An 18,829-nucleotide genomic window follows, 5' to 3' on the forward strand; every position below is an offset into this window, starting at 1 on the left:
CTAAGAAATAGGTCACATTTCCAAATTTAAATAAATTTAATATGTTTTATTTCTAATATATATATTTACTCTAATATATTATTATTTACTCTAATATATTATTATTTACTCTAATATATTATTTACTCTATATTTATATTATATTTTAGATCTATATTAATTTATATTATATTTAAATCTATATTAATTTATATTATATTTTAGATCTATATTAATTTATATTATATTTTAGATCTAATATATATTTACTCTATATTATATTTTAGATCTATATTATATTTTATAGTGTTTGTTTATTAAAAATATTTAAATATTTCATATCTATGTACCACACTTTCTTCTCATACTCAATCTCCTCATTCTCCCCAAATACCACTATCCTCTTCCCTTCATTCTCCTTAAATATTCTTCTATAAGCTTCTGTCTTATCTTTTATTGTTATTAAATCTTCATTTAATATATTCTCATATTTAAAAAATGTTATTTCTGCTAACATTTGACTCAGACTACATTCACTAGCCAATTTAACTTCTATTCCTTTTCTTTTTACTTGTAAAATATTACTATACACTTTACTAAACTTATTATTTAATAATCTATCTACTTTATTAAATAATAAAGTAGAATAATGAAATTTCCCTTTAATTCTATTTAAATTATATAATTCTCCTTCTTCTTGTAATGAGAATTTATTAAATTCATGTTTTATTCTACTAATTAATTCTTTAGAATCTTCTATTTCATAATCATTATATTTACTCAAATCAAATAATGAGTCAACATTTAATATAAAAAGATAATCTCCTGTAAAATTAGGATTTATTTTTATATTTGTTATATTTTTAATATTATAATCTTCTTTTATAATTTTTTGTAATTTTCTATCATTTTCTATTCTAAATAATAGAAAATGATTTTCTGTATCTTCGAACATTTTAGTATAATTTTTCATTATTTTAAAATTTTCTTGAATTTTTTCTAATTGTTTTTTATCTATGTAAGCTTTTTTATACATCCAGAATATTGAAGAATACATGTATTGAGTAATGTATTTTTTTTCAAATGAAGGAATAACAAGATGAAAATCAAAATCAATTTTCTCTAAAATATTTAGAACTAAATAATTCTTTTTACCATTTAATTCATATTTTAAATTTTCTAAACTTTTTCTTTGTTTTAGATATTCTCTAATAAATGTCTTATTCTGATTTAAATAATTTTTATCTCTACATTTTTCCAATATTTCTGTCAATTTATTCATTGGTTATTTAGGGTATAAAAAAAAACATAAATTTAATATTATATGTTATATTCAGTAATAATATTAAACCCCAATTATGTTAAGCACTAATATTACATATAAAACATTTGTACATATTTAATTAATTATTGTAATATAATTAATACTAATATATATTTAGTATATGTAAGGCATTACCTTCTTGTGTCTATCTCGCATTTTTTTTTTTGTTTTTTTTTGTCACCCTTACTTGTTCATGCAAAATTTAAATTTGTCAGAAATAAATACACAAGAACAAACAAACTCAGAAATTAAACAAACAAACTCAGAAATTAAACAAACAAACTCACTTAATCAAAATACTAAAGATATAAATTCTACTAAAGATATAAATTCTACTAAAGATATAAATTCTACTAAAGACATTATATCTACTAATGACATTATTAAATATTTCCACTCCAAGTCCAAATACATCTCCGACTCAGAATACAATACTCTTCTAAATATCCTTACTAAGATCAAGTACACTGAAGAATGTGAATACAAGAAGCTCAAAGAAGAAGGAGATTTAGAATACAGAAAGGGAAATTACAATAAAGCCCTAGTTTTATACACTAAATATATACAAGGGAATCCCAATACAGTGATTTATAATAATAGATCAGCCTGTTATTTTAAATTGAATATGTTTAAGGAATGTGAAGAAGATTGTAAAAAGGGCCTTGTTTTTGATGAATTTTTTGTTAAGTTTTATGGGCGCCTTGCCTTGTGCACGGCAGAAGGAGAAGAGTGGATTAAAAAAGGACTGGATTTAGAACCAGACAATAAAATATTGAGACAAATTCAACAACAAATACAATCTAAATAAAATTATTCTATTTTATAATTTTTTCTTTTTACTATTGTATTGATATTTTATTCTACTGTGTTTTTTATGTTCTAAAATAATGTGGCCGTATTAGTTCATCCAATATGAAATTAGTTCATCCAATTAGTTAATCCTAAGGACTTCCTCTTTATTTAACTTTTATATAATGAATTAGACCACACTAAATATTTTCAAAATTTAAAACAATCCATTGAGTTCTTCTTATAAATTTCACATTCTTCACATCTCGGCTTCCTTTTCTTACACATTACTTGTCCATACCCCACTAGTACATTATTAAACATCTCCCACTCTTTTTTATCTACAATCTCTTCTAATTTCTTCCTCGTCTCTTCTGGGGTTCTTGTCTCGACTATCTTGTACAGATTACTCAGTCTGTGTACATGTGTGTCTACACTTATTCCTACTATTTTATAATATTTATTTAAATATAAAATGCTCATTTTCCTGCCTAAGCCTTTTATTCCCAGACACTCGGCCAGGGAAGAAGGGAATCCTTTAAGGGAGATGTGGTTTACTAAGTTCTTTATAGTGTCATATTTCTTATTATAGAAGCCTACTGGGATTAATAAAGATTTCAAGTTTGTCTCTGTCTGGAGATTTCTTAAGGTGAGTCTGTTTGTGGTCAAATTTATGTCTGGGCCGAATATTTGACCATTTCTTTTAGTGTATTTGTAAGATTCCTCATTTATTTTTAGAAATAAAACATTATCTATTATATTTATTTTATATTTAGTATGATCTTTTTTATTATATTTATTATTATCTATTTTATATTTATTATTTACTGTGTCTTCACTCTCAAGTTTGGTACAAATGTTTATCATTGTTTGATAATTTATTTCATCTTTAGTCTGCGCTGAGATTATCAGAGAAATCAGTGTGTAGAGCTTTTTATCTTCTACTTGTTTCGGGACACTGTAGCATCCAATGACGTCTACTGGCGCAATGAGATCTTGTCTTATTCTTTTTATAATGTGGTATATTTCCATATGGGAAAAAAAACATGATCATATTAATATTGTATACTATAATTATACTAATATTGTGCAATAGTACGTATTAATAATGTATAATAATACATATTAATAATGTATAATAATACTAATATTATAATAATAATAATAATATATAAACAATATTTATTATAGTATTAATATGATGTTTATAAAAGATTACTTGAAAATGTCAGTTTAATAACTAAAAGTAGTCCAAAACTGTACCACTTTTCTCTTTAAACTATTTTACTTGTCTTTTGTATGTAACAGAACTACTTTTATAAAAAAGATTCTTGACAATACAAAATGGGGTAAAAATTTTTATTTTTTTTTATACCATCAAAATGATCTTAGAAGAAAGAAAAAAGAAGATCTTGACAAGGCTAAACAAGACACTGAAGAATACTGTGAATATATTGGAGAATATAAATGAGAAAATAGAAGAGACAGTGAAATTTAATAAAGAATTTATAAGAATGACAAATGTGTACAAAATATGGAAGCAAAAAATATAAACGAAAATAAAAAGTAGTGTAATAAATAGTCAGTAATATTCTGTAAATCTTATTATTCTGTAAATCTTATTATTCTGTAAGCTTATTATTCTTTATATATTTTAAGCCCTAATTTCTTAAGATGTTTACTGAATCTCTATCTCTTTTTGGTGAATCCCTTTTTGGTCTACCAATAAAACAGTCTTTCTCTCTAAAGAAACTCATCCCCAATGCCCTGCTACTCACTACGCTCTATAAAAACTCAGTACTGAACAAAAGTCTCTTAGAAAATATCTGCAAAAGTGCCATCGTCCTGTCTACGTCTCCTTTAGAAAAAAATAAAAAAATGTGTCTAGACAAATATGAAGGAATATTGAGAGACTATAATTTCTGGTATCTGACACTTGTAAAGAAAAACTCTGTGATTTATATACCGACTTATAAAGTGTATGAAATGAGTATAGAAATATTTAATTAATAAAAAAAAATAAGATTGACCTTATTTCTAATATAAAAAAAAATAATATATATTTATAATTTAGATTTATAAAATAAATTACAATCTTATAGTACAATTATAATAGAATACAATCTTATAATACAATTATAATAGAATACAATTTTATATTACAATCTTATAGTACAATTATAATAGAATCTTATAGTACAATATTACATATATACAAACTTATGATACAATTTTACATATATAATATCATCTTATAATAGAATACAATTTATTACATAGGACATTGATTATTGGTGATCTTAAAAGTGTATTTTGTTTCATAAGGCAAACAAATTGTTTGAGTAAACAAACAAATTATGGGATCTACATTCAAATCATGTTACATAACACTCCTCAAGACATCTATAGGAAGTGGCGCCTTATCCTTCCCTTATTTATTTTCCACCTACGGTATTATATCCACTTTTTTCCTCACCATAATCTCAGGCGGCTTCGCCGTAGTAGGCCTAATTCTCTACGTAAAATGCGCCAAAGAAATAGGTAGAGACGCCACTCTATCAGAATTAGCCCAGGTATCTATGCCTTACACTAGAATATTAGTAGATTTCTCTGTCTTTTTAAAATGTTTTGGTGTCTCATTATCATATTTAATAATTTCTAAACAACTTATTCCTCCTATTATTAATACACTTTTCCAGTATAATATAAATCCCAGTGTAGTATTAATTATCTTTTTAGTATTAGTAGGACCATTTTGTTATTATAAAAAAATTGATAAATTGAAATATACATCTTTATGTGGAGTAATTTGTATATTATTCGTCTTATTGGGTACATTTTACAGATATAAACATACTATAGTACCAGATAATATTAAGATTTATTATTCTACACCTTTTTCTCGTACCTATCTTGGTGGATTCGGGAAATTTGTCTTTTCATTTACATGTCATCAGAATATTTTCTCTATTCATTCAGAAATATCTAATAATTCTTTCAATAACATGAAGAAATTAATATTCGCTGTATCTCTGACTGCTTTATCTTTATATCTTTCTTTTGGTTATTATAATTATTTATTATATGGTCAATTTGTTAAAGATAATATTATTATGAATTTCCCTAATGACATATTAGCCACTATAGTAAGAAGTTTGTATGTTATAGTAATGGGTGTATCTTATCCTTTACAAGTGACACCTTGTCGGATTTATTTAATTAAGATGCTAAATTTAGATTTTAAAAAAGATAGTGAAGATTTAATAATAGTGTTTGTAACAAGTTTGGTGATATTATTAACATATTTATTGGCTATTAGTGGGATGAATTTAGGGATAGTGTATTCTATAATAGGAGCTACAGCTTCTACATTTATGTGTCTTATATTTCCGGCTTTGTTTTATTTTAATATGGATATAGAGAGGAGTGTAGTTGTAGATGTGTTGGGATACTTATCATTTTTGTTTGGTGTGTTTGTGTTTTCTACTACTATTTACAGTGTAGTGTATTTTAAAAATAAATAAAAATTTATAATTTTTTTTAAATGGGTTGGAAATGACTTCTAAAAATTTTTAAATTTTTTTAAATAGGTAGGAAATGACTTCTTAAAAATTTTTTAAAATAGATTGGAAATCACTTCTATAAAATTTTCAAAATAAGTAGAAAATGACTTCATTGTGCACCAAAAGCAAAAAAAGAGCATGCCAAACATATTTAAAGAGACTGCGGAAAGACAGTTTCTATGAAACTAAAAAAACTACAATAAAATTTATATAAAAATTTTTATATTACAAGTTTTTTTTATTTTTTTTCTCGTTTCATTTTTTCTAGTACTTTTTTCTTTATATTATTATGATCCTTGGGTTTTGATAAGGCGTTTATTCGTTCTCCAAATACATATCCCTTATTTGACTTACTAATTACATTTTCTGTGCTGTTGTAAACTTCCTTTCTTTTTTTCATATTTGTCATGTCAGGTGCAGAATTCTTACTTGAAGATACAAGATCCTCGTTCTTATTTTTATCTATGATATCTTTATTTTTATCTAATATATCTTTATTTTTATCTAATATATCTGCATTTTTATCTATAATATCTTTATTTTTATCTAATATATCTAAATTTTTATCTATGATATCTTTATTTTTATCTTCGTTCTTGTTTATTAAAATATTTTCATAAAGTAATATGTCCTCATTTGACTTTGTCATTTCACTGTCTATTATTTCATCTGGTTCTATTTTTATAGGTTTCTCGTTTTTTCTTATATCTTCTTCTATGTCTATTTCTTTATTTTTAATTATAGTACCAGGAGATATAACTTCCGCAGTATTATTACTTGAATTATCTTCTGTCATATATGAGCTTGATTCTTCTTTACTCTCGCTTGATTCCTGACTATATTTTTCTTTACTCTCGCTTGATTCTTCTTCACTAAATTCTTCTATATTTTCGCTTGATTCCTCACTAAATTCTTCAATATTTTCGCTTGATTCTTCTTCACCCTCGCTTGATTCCTGACTATATTTTTCTTTACTCTCGCTTGATTCCTCACTAAATTCTTCCTCACTAAATTCTTCTTCACTAAATTCTTCTTCTTCTGAGGATGTCTTAAGAAGTCGTGATATCTCAGTCCTAAGATGAGGATTTATCTTCTCTTGTACCATTTTACTATATTCATATCTTTCATCATCTTGTAAATTATTTGTCTCCAAGTTTGTGGCCTCTACACTGCCACTAGAAGTACCAGACATTATGTCTGCTAATTTAATATTTAATTTGTCAAAATTCTCATTTGATATGTCAGAGGTCAAAGTACTGGACTTGGAAAAATGTGTCGCGTCAGATTTGTCAGATGGTAGAGAGTTGGTCATTTCACTGCCATCGTAGCCGGAGTCACTGGGAATTTTAGTGGGTATTTTTGGGATCTTCTGCGTGGAAGAAAATTCAGATGGTAAAAAAGAGGTGTTTTTTAAAAAACAATCCTTTTCAAAAATATCTTGAGTCTCTTTAAGAAATATTATGTCTTTGTCGCTATTTGAAAGATCATTGTCTTTTAATAACAAATTAGTATCTTCTGGTAGATTATTGTCTTTTGATATTCGATTTTTATTTTTGGGCTCTAGATTATCAAAATCTTTCTTTAGAAAATCTATCTCTTTATTGAATCCCCGTATAGGCGAGTTATAAAGTTCATCTGAGTCTTCAAAATCTTCAAATTTATTAATTTTCACGATGGAGTCTGCTTCTAAAATTTGAGGATCTCCAAATTTGCCTCTTTGCACTAAACAGTCTGTTTCTAAGATTTGTACATCTTTAAATTTATTAATTTTCACGATGGAGTCTGTTTCTAAAATGAGAGGATCTTCAAATATGTGTACATCTTCAAATTTATTATTTGGTACAATACAGTCTGTTTCTAAAATGAGAGGAGATTGTTTTTCTGAAATTTGTACTTCTTCTTTAGGTTGATCCTCAAATCCACTTAATTGCTTGTTTTCTTTCCTAGATTTCTTATTATTTTCGTCTTTCTCATGTATGATATTCGAAATATTCTGTGTGGTAATTTCGTCAGATCCATAAAATCCACTAGACCGACTATTTCTTGAAAGTACTTCTTTTTCATCGGGCTTATTATTAAACATCCCTTCTAATGTCTCATATATGGTGCTTCTCACTGGTACTACATCAGAAACCCTCTTTCTAGTATTTTCTATATTCAAGTCTCTCGTACTTGATTTATTCTCAATTATCTTATTCTTAAGTCTGTATTCTTCTAATCTTTCTAGTATCGCATCTTTCTCTTGGTCGAAAATATTAAGATGAATTATCTTACCATATATCCTTCTAGTATTTAAAGGTGGAGAACATTTACAATTCCTACAATGTTTATGAATAGTATTCATATATTCTGGAAATGTGTATTGTGACTGGTAATATTTTAGATATTGGATTCTGGCGCATTCAGTGCTTTCGAGTTTCTTGTCATTTTGTTTGTTAATTGATGACTCATCCGGAGTCATCAATAATTCTTTAAATTTCTTATATCTCGTTTCTAAATTTCCATTATCTGCTTTCTTTTTTGTTTTTTCTCTTGAAATTCCATCTAATACATATAATGTCTTTTCATTCTCAATTATATTTACATGTTCTTTAAGTCTCACATCATCTTTCTCTAAATATTTCCTCATTGCTATATACTCAGATATTAACATATAATAAGTAAAATCCTTTAATTCTTCATTATACATTTCTATATTCTTATAAATAATCGAATTTGATAATATTTTATCAATAAGATATTGTAATAAAATATTGTCTGGTAATATTTTATTGTCATCTATTACTTTATTGTCATATTTTACTTTATGATCATATTTTACTTTATTATCTATTACTTTATTGTAATATATTACTTTATTATCATATTTTGCTTTATTGTCATATTTTACTTTATGATCATCTATTACTTTATTGTAATATATTACTTTATTATTATCTATTACTTTATCTTTGTGTTGTTCTAAAATATTCTCTACAAATATTTTACATGTATTCACTGGTCCTTTAAATATGAAAAATTTCCTTACTTTAGAATTCAATTTACTACTAAAAAGATCTAACTTGTCATTAAAATTGTATATTAAGAAATCATAATCTGACACTTTGAAAATGTTTATGCTGTCTATGCAAGTATAAATATTTTTATAATTATTTAGAAAATGCATAATAATTTCATCAGGCGTCAAACAAATACAAAATCTGAAGATGAAAATTGATGAGAACCTCATTTAAGGGTGGAAAAAAATACAATAATTTAAGGTTTACTTAAAAATGTAAACAATGAGGGAAATATAAAGATTTAGTGAAAATTAGAATTTGTTTGTAAAAACAAACAAAATGATAAATATATGTATAAATTTGACAAATATAAATTGGATGAATAATACTGAGGAAATGTAATTTTTATAGATTAGCTACATTTAAAAATCAAGATTTTCTTTGGGATACATGTTATGTTTTGTAAATTTCTTATTATTGTCGTATTCATTACATTATAATTTGAATTTGTAGATTATAATAAAAATATCAACATCTGATAATTTTGATGTATAAAGGCATTAATTAACAAATGTTAAATAATTTAATTGCGCAAAGATACACTCAATATTATTTAAACGACGTAGAAGTTTAGTTAATTGAACTTACTGACAAACATTTGGGTCGTTTTACAAACACGCTTGAAATTAATTCTTATTGAAAAATAGTACAGGAATGTAACAAAATTTGACAGCCCACATTAAAGAACTACAAAAGAAAGCATATATAATGACAAAATACATAAAATGACTTGAGAAAACATAACTACGGCAAATACACATGGGCGGATACTGAACAAGAAGGGCTATAAGAAGAGAGTGTCCTTAAAGAGGACCATAAAGGAAACTCGTAGGCTTATACCAAATATTAAGACATTCTACATAATATAGAGGATTATAAAGCTATTGTGCTAAAAATAGTCTGATATTAATGACTGTATTAGAAAAGAGCAGCATTCAGGCTTATATTTAGAAAGCAAATTTCTAGATCTCTAATAACTTACGACTTTTTCCTTTTAGCTCTTAAGATGTCACTCTTAATGGTATGTCCCAAATAAGATCTACATTCATTTCTGCATCTATGACAATTTGCCGTGCAAATATAAAGTTGTTATGCCATTTTAAACCCAATCGACATTTAAAACTCATTATACAAAATATCGCACAAAAAGTGTGTGTAATTGATAATTCAAAGACTATATAACTTAAAAATTCGGATATCTATGCAGACCCTATTAACTTTAAATATTTCATACAACGATCAGCAAGTTCATCGAGCCATATTATTTGATATTATATCGGTGTCTATATAATATATAAATAAGTAAACCCCTTATGCTTATTAACACCTTCAACATATTATATTAAAAACATAACATTTTTGTGTTATTAAGATACTCGGAGCACACATTTTAAGTTGCCGATGTTTCTATTTTAAATTGTTTTTTTCAAGATACAATATCGATCGTAAAATTTACAACGCGCCTAAAGTCTTTTTACATACTCTAAAGAGTTTTTATAAGTAGGCAATTTGTTGCAGACTTTAAGTTAATTGTATAGTTTTTTTTTACTGCATTAAGCAAAAATGTAAAAACCCTCTATTCGACATCTTTTTGATTTCTTACAACTATTATAAATAAGTTCAAAAAAAGATGGAATAACCTTAGATATTAAAAAAAAATCAATATAATTTTTTTTTAAATTTATTTATTTGATTATTGCTTAACTTTTTCTTAAGAACCAATCGAGTAGTCTTTTTTGTAGAATAATTAGTTTTAGATTTTTAAAATATTCAATTAATCCATAATCTTACGGTATTCTTTTTTTAGACTTTTAACTAATTTTATTTTATATAATAATAGAATTTAATGCTTAACAAGTGTATTTTATATTTAAAGGTCAATATAATACTATACGTTTATGAAAAGATGTAGAGCACATTGCTTTTTGTTTTTTAACAATATAGTAATATTTGTCAAATCCAACTTATTATAAAGTAGTAATTATTGTATTTTATAGTTTTCCCATTTTGCAATAATTTCATAGATAAAAAAATTATAACGACACTGTCAAATGCATATCGTCTAAATATCTATAAGTTGATTAAAATGATCATAAAAAACAACTGTATAATTAAATGGGTTTGCAATTTTATGACAGTTATATATTAGTTCGTTTTTTGGAGAAGATAAATGAAATTCATTATCTCAGATCTAAAATAGATATAAAAGTTTTTTTTTATTTCATTTTGTCGAAACTTTAACTCAATGTAAAAATTGTGTGACACATTAATTATAAAATATTATACGATTTGTCAATAATTATGTCATTTCTATGCAAAAATCAATATTTAAATAAAAGATGATGTTATGGTATTACTCATAATATCACAAATTATCAAATGACAAGTAAATAATTTATTTGGGTATAATAAAAATCTTGCTTACTATTACTTTTCAAAAGCTATACTCACATTTCTTCTGACAGTTTTTGGATTCCTCCAGAAATCCACATATTGGGTTCTCGAATACCTCTTCCTGATCAGTATCAAATCCATATCTAATTGACATAGTTAGGCTTTCTAAAGTCATTTTAAGGACTCTTGTCTGTATACATGCTTCCGTTCTGGGTTCTAATCGGAGCTCTTTGATATGCGAGTGGTGGAAATTAGTTACTATTCCATCCTTTGTCATCACTTAAGAAATAATTTTCGGCATATATAAAGAGAGGAGCCACAAGATTTGCAAGCAAGTCGTGTTTATGTGCTTTTCTCTTTCTATCGCATAAAGGTTGTTAAAGCTTGTGATTTCAACTCCAATAACGATCATTTCTTTCCTCTACTTGTCCACAATTAGTATATCAGGAGTGTTATACGTTTTTTTGATACTTGAATGTATCCTTTTTCAAATTCATATTTATCAAACTATAAACAAAAAATTAAGTCCTAAAAATAACTTTGATTGTTTGCAATTCAATACTCATGTGTATTAAAATGATTAAGGTGCAAAATCATTATTTCAATCATTCAAAAACCCCGTGATTTTATTAATTATTTTCATTGACCATATGAGCGGGAATATATTATTGTTTAGAGTTTTAGGTTATTGTGACTTGATTTTATCATTAAATATGTTAAAAAAGATATTCATGTTTCTTTTATTGGCATACCAGCTGTAGATTACTAACATAATCATTATAAAAAAAATATTGTAACAATATAGGCTTTAAAATATTAAAACTTACAAAATTATTGATTTTAAAGATCTATTTGAATCAACAAGCAAGAATTTTATGTTTTAGAAGAGATAGATGAAAAAAATTACGAGAATATTAGAAAACAAGCCTCTATTATCATTGATGATAACATTTACAGTGATTTTGTTAAATTTAACAAGTAGCATAAGGTTAGTTTAAATATTATAAATTCTGTGGATTATTTTTTTTAGTAGATTGATATGAAAAAAAACCTTCAAGAGCTAACTTGAACTTCTAGACAATTTTTTCGTCAAAATGGCATTAAATTTTTTAAGATTATAGAATTACTAAAAATAAAAAAGCAGTTATATAAATGAAAAAAATTTAGATCAAGTAACAGATCTGTTAAAATCTCATAATTATAATAGTACAATAGATGCTACTAAGGAAGTTGTAAATATCAATAGGAAACTAGAGATATTTAATGCTGCAAATAAAAAAAAGGTGAAAAAATTTCTAGAAATGAAAAAGAAGAAGAAGGAAATATACTATACAGAATTAGATTAACCTAAGACTCATAAGAAAATTACTATAACACTGAATTAGTAAATAGAAAAAAATAATGACGAAAAATTGATTAAATTGATAATTTATATACAGAATATATAACAGAAAACACAGAGAATACTAGAAAATTACCCTTAAAAATACCTGAATTAAAAAATAGATCTAACGATAAGAACGATAAAGCTACTTTTTTCATACAAAGGTTACTGTGTTGTTTTTATGCTCTGGTTTCTTTTGGGTCTTTGTTCTTATGCGTATTTCAATAAATAAAATTTTGATAAGGTAAAACTTTTTTTTACATTTTTTACAAAATACTTTTAGCTATCATAATATACACAGCTAATGCTTAAATGCCGTTTAATGGTATATTTTTGTTATAAAAATGTGTATGTTATTCTACTTTTCTTTAAAATTTTTACTGAGTTCGATTATATAAGTTCCAATTTGCAGGCAATTTAGCATAGAAATATATTATGCGTGATAATTTATAACATAAGCACATCGTATGTTTGACTAGAGAGTTTGTTATGTTTTTTAGATCAGTCATATTAATTTTTGTTGCTTTATATTGTCTTTTAGATACCCGTTAATTGTATAAAACGAATACTTATGTATCTACTATCACGAATTTTGCAATTCTAGGTCTATATCAAAATACTTTTTAGGTTTATTATGGCACATGGACCATTTGAATGCCAATATTGATCTCATCGTATGTATTTGCTACTATTTGTTGGGCTAGATTTAGACTCATATGCTTCTACTAAATTTTCTATATTATTTATTATAAGTAACAAACGTTAAAAGGCATTTAAACTTTTCATGTTAATTATTATGTGCTCATCCATCGGCATCATATGACTTCTTTTTGCTTAAAGTTCAATTTTTTCTTAATAACTGTAGAAACAGGGCTTATAATCTATTGTAAGTACATTATTATAAGAACACACTTGTTTTTATGTCTTATTTTATTTCGTATAGATTTTTTTTCACTTTAATTACGAAAAAATGTTGATATATAAAATTTCTTGTTTTTTACTTTAAGGTAGCTTATATAACATAATCAGTATTTACTTTCGATCTACCCTTCGTTAATATTGTTTTATAGATCTAATATAAACAACATAAGCTTTTCTAATGTCCATATCTTTTTTTCTTGTGATTGGGCTTTAAAATAAGCTTTTTATATAGAATAAAAATTTTTTCAAATATGTATTATAACTTAGTCTTGAAACTATATAAAAAATTTACTTCTGTGGAAAAACAAAACTAAGATCTATTTAATGTAAATCTTTACAAATAATTAATTTATAATTTTTTTTAGGACATTTTTTCTATTTAAATCTCATTTTTTTTAAAAAGCACGTCGATTGAAAAAGTATAATAACGACCAATGTGAAAAGATAGTAAATAAAACTATTTGTTTCTCATTATTGGTCCAACTAAGAATGCTAGTCAAAAAAATCATTGTATAAAAACGCCTTTTTTTATTACGGCGTGCAATTTTTGATATGAATTTTTATAACACAGCCTAGAATGCCATTAATATAAGATAAAATACATCCACAGAAAAAATTATTTAAGCTTAATAAAATATAAATTATTTAATAAATTTGTTTTTTGAAGTTGAGCGGAAAGAAACAAAAAGGATACATAACAGTATGCAAAAACACATAAATTCTTGTCTTCATTTTTAACTTACTTTATTAAGAATTAAAATCTAAGTAAATTTGGTATCTGATTAAACAATCTGTATCATATGTATAAGTCATGTAACATTAGTTTTATAAATCAGGACAAGAAACAGAGAGACGATTTAATATCACAAAAACTTTACGCATCTAGAAGTAACTTTTCATAAGCAAATTTTCAGTCTATTGAGTTAAAGGATATTTTAGTCTTCGTCTCATCAATGTAGACTAGGATTTAATTTGTTAGATTCTAGGGAAAAATCGCAGAACATAAATTGCGCTAGCTTGCAAGGTAACTGTTCATAGAATGCCTGTCTAAACAGACTTGATATAATTAATAGATTATATAAGTTGAAAATACTACATTATCTAATCTCTAGAGAGTACAATCCCACGGGAGGCACCAAAATACGGGTATATTAATACTTGAATCAATACAAATTGTTTCAATGGTATATTATAAAATTTATTTTCAACTTTAAATATATTCTTCTAGCTTTATTTAAGTACGACTTCTCAATATTGAATATTTCATTATGCAATAGAGAAGGTAAAGATTCCTCTAAAGAATATTAATAACTAAAGTACGAAGTTACAAATGAAATTAAGTAAGAAATATTTATTTGTAAATATACAATGGAATTTTGCAAAAAAAAATTATAGTTAGACGTAACTTAAAGATCTTTAAAAAAAAATCAATGAGTTTTTTTTTATTTCTCTAATCTATAATGATAAATTAATTATATGGAGGAAATTCATCTATGTATCATTCAAATGGGATTCAGTAATTTAAAACTTTAGAAAACATAAAAAAAATGTATAACTACATGTTTAACAAAGCAGAGATACTTTTAATCATCAGAAATTTTTTTAAAAACACAATATTTTCAGATTATAATGCTGTTAAGCGCACAACTGAAGGAATAAAGAAAATTAAAGCTTACACGTTTTGTTTATTTTATCATGGGGTCAAATTGAGGTTAAAATGGGCCTATTTGGTTACAAGTTTTAATTATTTTTTCATCTAACGTTTTTTCTCTTTGAATTTTAAGAAATATAAACATTACAACTTAAAATTTGATTTATGTTTGTAAAATAAAACCCTTTTATAAGCAAATTAAGTATAATAATCAACATTCTAATTTCGGGCTAAAAAAGTGTAATATTTATTTAATATTCAAATTTTTGCGTTTTCGGGAAATAAAAAAATATTTATAAAATCTTCAAAATATAAAATTTAATATTCTCTAACCCATGGAAGGAACTGTGGAAGATTTAAAAAATTATATAAAACTATTAAAATCATTAGAAACCCTTTATAATTTGTACTATGAAGTAGAAGAAACTAACAAATATAAAAGAAACATTTTAAAGAAACTAGTAAAAACAGAATATAAAAAGATAATGAAACTCAAAAAGAATGATAAAAATAAAGACACAAAGTATTTTTTAAACAAAGCAAACTCAATATACTATTCTATAAATATTAAAGATTTAGAATGTGATTTCAATGATATAAAAAATCTAATAAAATTTGACAAATTATTATTTTTATGTAAGAAAAAGTATAAAAAAAAATTTAGCAGCAAATTCAATATTGAAAATGTGGATAATGTGTTTTGTGTTGGGTGTAGTAAAGAAGTAAAAAACAAAATGCTAAAATATCATGTATTAGGAAAAAAACACCAAAAAAATATTGGAAAAGAAAAATTTTTATGTTTAAAAATTGATAAAAAAGTATTGATAAATGAAAGTAAAAAACTAATAAAGAAAATAATAAAAGAGAAGAATAGCACAAAATAAAAGAATAATGTAATAAAAAAGTAGTTTTATATGATATAACCTATACAATAATTATACAATTGTAAATATTAAAACCCACAACATTGGTTAAGATACTCTCTTTGTTGTTTGTTTATAAAAATCATATCAAATGACAAGCAAAATTTGAAAAAATAATAATTATATTGTGTATCAAGGGGCCAACGGTCTGAGCATGGACTTTTCCTATTTTTATATGTACTGAATCCTGGCCAGGCCGTAAAGTGGGAATGTTTTTTACATTTCATATACCCAGAAGTCATAATTTTACAGATTTGTTTAAACTTCATTCACGTTAACATTTCTAAGTGAAAAAATTTTTAGTTTTAAGATATTTTTACAAAACTATTTATCCTCATATTATATTTGGAGGCAATCGAAAGTAAGTCTAAAAATTTCCAAAATCTTCATAGGCAATATGTTAGCAAGTAGATGAAGTTCTTTTGAGTCAACACAGAGTTTTTAATAGTAGTGGAATAATGGTTCTTCCCCCCCCCCCCCCCCGGAAATTCGTACATTGACTGCCTAGGTATAAGTGTAGGTTAAAGACGGCATTTGGAACAATAATCGAGATTTAAATAAACTTTTGTTTTCTGCTCTCCCAAATATTCAACATAATTTTTTTATTATGTGTTCATTTATCGTTTCTAGTCTTTTAAACCAAAATAAACATTTCAGTTTGTCAGCTTCAAGTGTTTTAATTTAAAAAAAATTATAAGAACTGTGCAAAAAAATTGAAAACATCAAAAAAAAGGTATGGCTAGAAGAAGTTACACAGACGAATGGATGAAATTTAAAGGAAGTTTAATTTTCCCTCCGGAAAGATATGACACAGCTAAAAACTGTACTCGGTTGAACAAAAATACGTGCAAACATCAGAAATGAGAATTAAAAATATTACAAAGCCGGACTATATTTATGTTGACCCATTTTTTAGAAATATATATAAAAACGAAAGGATAATATAGCAAATGGGCATCAATTTTGTACTTAAGCAATCAAATCTATCAACGGCGAATCTACTGTAATTGAATATCGAGGCTAGGAAAACAAAGCAGTAAAAACCATAAAATTCATAGAAGGTGTCTTTTCACAAAAATTGTGTTATTATACCCAAAAATGATTTTAAGAAAGTTCTATTCCAAATTTTTTTGGAAGGGTTTAAATGTCGAAGAACATATGCAATCTATGAAAATATTTGAATATAAGAAATAAAATATTAAAATTTGTAAGTTTACTTGATAAAAATGCTTTTATTATTTTTTTATCGTTTTTCCTTGAAGAGATTTTCTATAGAAAAAATCCAAGCTAAGAAGATTGCTGCAATTATACCTAATAGTTAATTAAAGTTTTTGTTTTATACTAAGAGGTTCTCATTAAATATCAAAATCATTTACGGCCATGCTACAAGAAATTTTAAATATCTAGACCGAATTGATAAGAGGTCTAAAAAGTATACATTACAATATTTTGGCGTGTCTTTATTACCTCAAAATTTTTTATGAAAAAAAAAATATAATACAAAACTGCGATGAATATGCAAAGAAGAAAATTATTAAAATTTTTTATGTAAAATTCGATTTGTATTATGGATTTTAAAGTATGCAATTCAAAATGTGCTAATATAATTGTAAAAAAAGTGCTTTACATATAATTAAACCAGAATAAACGAAGTAAACTTGTTTAAAACCTAGATAGATATAAATAAGGCAACAGTTGCCCCTATTACTTTGTAATTTATAGTTATAATTAATCTTTAGTCGTAAAAAGAATTTATTTCTACGATAATAACCTATTCTTTGGACAAGAGAACCATAGTTATAATTTTAGATCTCAAAAAAAACAGCGTCTTGTGTTATCAAAATTACACAGAATTAAGGTTTTAAATATGAAAGACACAATGAAGTAGTCAGCTTTTTTTACTTTTTATAGGTATTAATTATGGCTTAAGATATAAATAAATTCATGGATACTCGGTACAAGATATTATTAATAATGAATTTGTATTAATTGAGTAAAAAAAGAATGCCTACATTGTGCAATTAATCATAATAAGCACATTCCTTGTTCTTTCAGCTAATATAACGAAACATTTATTGTAAAAATTATTATGTACTTCAATAATGGCTCACATACTAGTATCAAAAATCAACGCTATAGATCATTGATCCTTTTGAAAGCAACTCGTGATAATCATGAACATAGATTAAAATTGTTCCTTATGTAAAACATGTAAGTGATCAAATACAAACAAAGAGATCGAGAGATTTTTAATCTTATTATTCTCTTGAGTCATTATATACAATATTTAGTGAAAATAATCTATAGTTCATAACAAAAGTCGAAGACAAGAAAATGATCAAAAAATCTAGGAGTTCAGAGCGCCAGGAAATATAATTTACTATCGGGCCACTTTTCTTAGATTAGAGTTGTATTCAATATTAAAGCCACTAAAAAACCTTAACTATATAATAATTTAGCAATAATAGCTACCCCTCTGAAAGCTTTTGCTTAAAAAAGAACAAAAATATTTGTACAAACTACATCTGCAATAATCTTGAATAACTCTTTTAATTTTCATCGTAAAGAAGCTTCATATTATAGATTATAGTACACGATGCAATGATAATATAAGATTACTTACGCATGTATAAAGAACAATTGAAAATTCTCAACACATTGTAGATCTTAAAATTATAACCTATTTTACAGTTAGTTTTCTTTATGAAAATAAAAAAATTACATTGTTAAACTGAAAAAATAAGACGAAGGCTTTTTGTGGCTGGGTGGGTTGAAACATTGATGTTATAACATCATTTTATGAGATTAAAGACTAAAAATTCACTTAACGGCATATGTTTTA

At 25.2% G+C, this 18,829-nt stretch overlaps 8 protein-coding genes across 8 annotated transcripts; 5 read left to right on the forward strand and 3 right to left on the reverse strand.

The window, feature by feature from the left end:
- Positions 1 to 280: 280 nt before the first annotated feature.
- On the reverse strand, positions 281 to 1,261 carry VNE69_08121 (uncharacterized protein; the record flags this gene model as incomplete). Its single annotated transcript, XM_065474439.1, has 1 exon — positions 281 to 1,261. One exon carries the CDS (start codon positions 1,259 to 1,261, stop codon positions 281 to 283), a length of 981 nt encoding a protein of 326 aa, XP_065330511.1.
- A 235-nt stretch (positions 1,262 to 1,496) lies between these two features.
- Positions 1,497 to 2,111, forward strand: VNE69_08122 (small glutamine-rich tetratricopeptide repeat-containing protein; the record flags this gene model as incomplete). Its single annotated transcript, XM_065474440.1, has 1 exon — positions 1,497 to 2,111. The coding sequence occupies one exon, from the start codon at positions 1,497 to 1,499 to the stop codon at positions 2,109 to 2,111; it is 615 nt and encodes a 204-aa protein (XP_065330512.1).
- A 191-nt stretch (positions 2,112 to 2,302) lies between these two features.
- On the reverse strand, positions 2,303 to 3,124 carry VNE69_08123 (endonuclease III; the record flags this gene model as incomplete). Its single annotated transcript, XM_065474441.1, has 1 exon — positions 2,303 to 3,124. One exon carries the CDS (start codon positions 3,122 to 3,124, stop codon positions 2,303 to 2,305), a length of 822 nt encoding a protein of 273 aa, XP_065330513.1.
- A 350-nt stretch (positions 3,125 to 3,474) lies between these two features.
- On the forward strand, positions 3,475 to 4,102 carry VNE69_08124 (mechanosensitive Ion Channel (MscS2); the record flags this gene model as incomplete). The annotated part of the gene is made up of 2 exons (XM_065474442.1): positions 3,475 to 3,615; positions 3,767 to 4,102. The coding sequence occupies 2 exons, from the start codon at positions 3,475 to 3,477 to the stop codon at positions 4,100 to 4,102; spliced, it is 477 nt and encodes a 158-aa protein (XP_065330514.1).
- A 347-nt stretch (positions 4,103 to 4,449) lies between these two features.
- VNE69_08125 (amino acid transporter) lies at positions 4,450 to 5,616 on the forward strand (the record flags this gene model as incomplete). The annotated part of the gene is made up of 1 exon (XM_065474443.1): positions 4,450 to 5,616. The coding sequence occupies one exon, from the start codon at positions 4,450 to 4,452 to the stop codon at positions 5,614 to 5,616; it is 1,167 nt and encodes a 388-aa protein (XP_065330515.1).
- A 277-nt stretch (positions 5,617 to 5,893) lies between these two features.
- Positions 5,894 to 8,884, reverse strand: VNE69_08126 (uncharacterized protein; the record flags this gene model as incomplete). The annotated part of the gene is made up of 1 exon (XM_065474444.1): positions 5,894 to 8,884. One exon carries the CDS (start codon positions 8,882 to 8,884, stop codon positions 5,894 to 5,896), a length of 2,991 nt encoding a protein of 996 aa, XP_065330516.1.
- A 2,800-nt stretch (positions 8,885 to 11,684) lies between these two features.
- Positions 11,685 to 12,454, forward strand: VNE69_08127 (uncharacterized protein; the record flags this gene model as incomplete). The annotated part of the gene is made up of 3 exons (XM_065474445.1): positions 11,685 to 11,693; positions 11,974 to 12,086; positions 12,253 to 12,454. 3 exons carry the CDS (start codon positions 11,685 to 11,687, stop codon positions 12,452 to 12,454), a joined length of 324 nt encoding a protein of 107 aa, XP_065330517.1.
- Positions 12,455 to 15,399: 2,945 nt separating this feature from the next.
- On the forward strand, positions 15,400 to 15,948 carry VNE69_08128 (uncharacterized protein; the record flags this gene model as incomplete). Its single annotated transcript, XM_065474446.1, has 1 exon — positions 15,400 to 15,948. The coding sequence occupies one exon, from the start codon at positions 15,400 to 15,402 to the stop codon at positions 15,946 to 15,948; it is 549 nt and encodes a 182-aa protein (XP_065330518.1).
- Between the last annotated feature and the right edge of the window lie 2,881 nt (positions 15,949 to 18,829).

This window comes from Vairimorpha necatrix, chromosome 8 (genome assembly GCF_036630325.1).
Source record: "Vairimorpha necatrix chromosome 8, complete sequence".
NCBI lineage: Eukaryota > Fungi > Microsporidia > Nosematidae > Vairimorpha > Vairimorpha necatrix.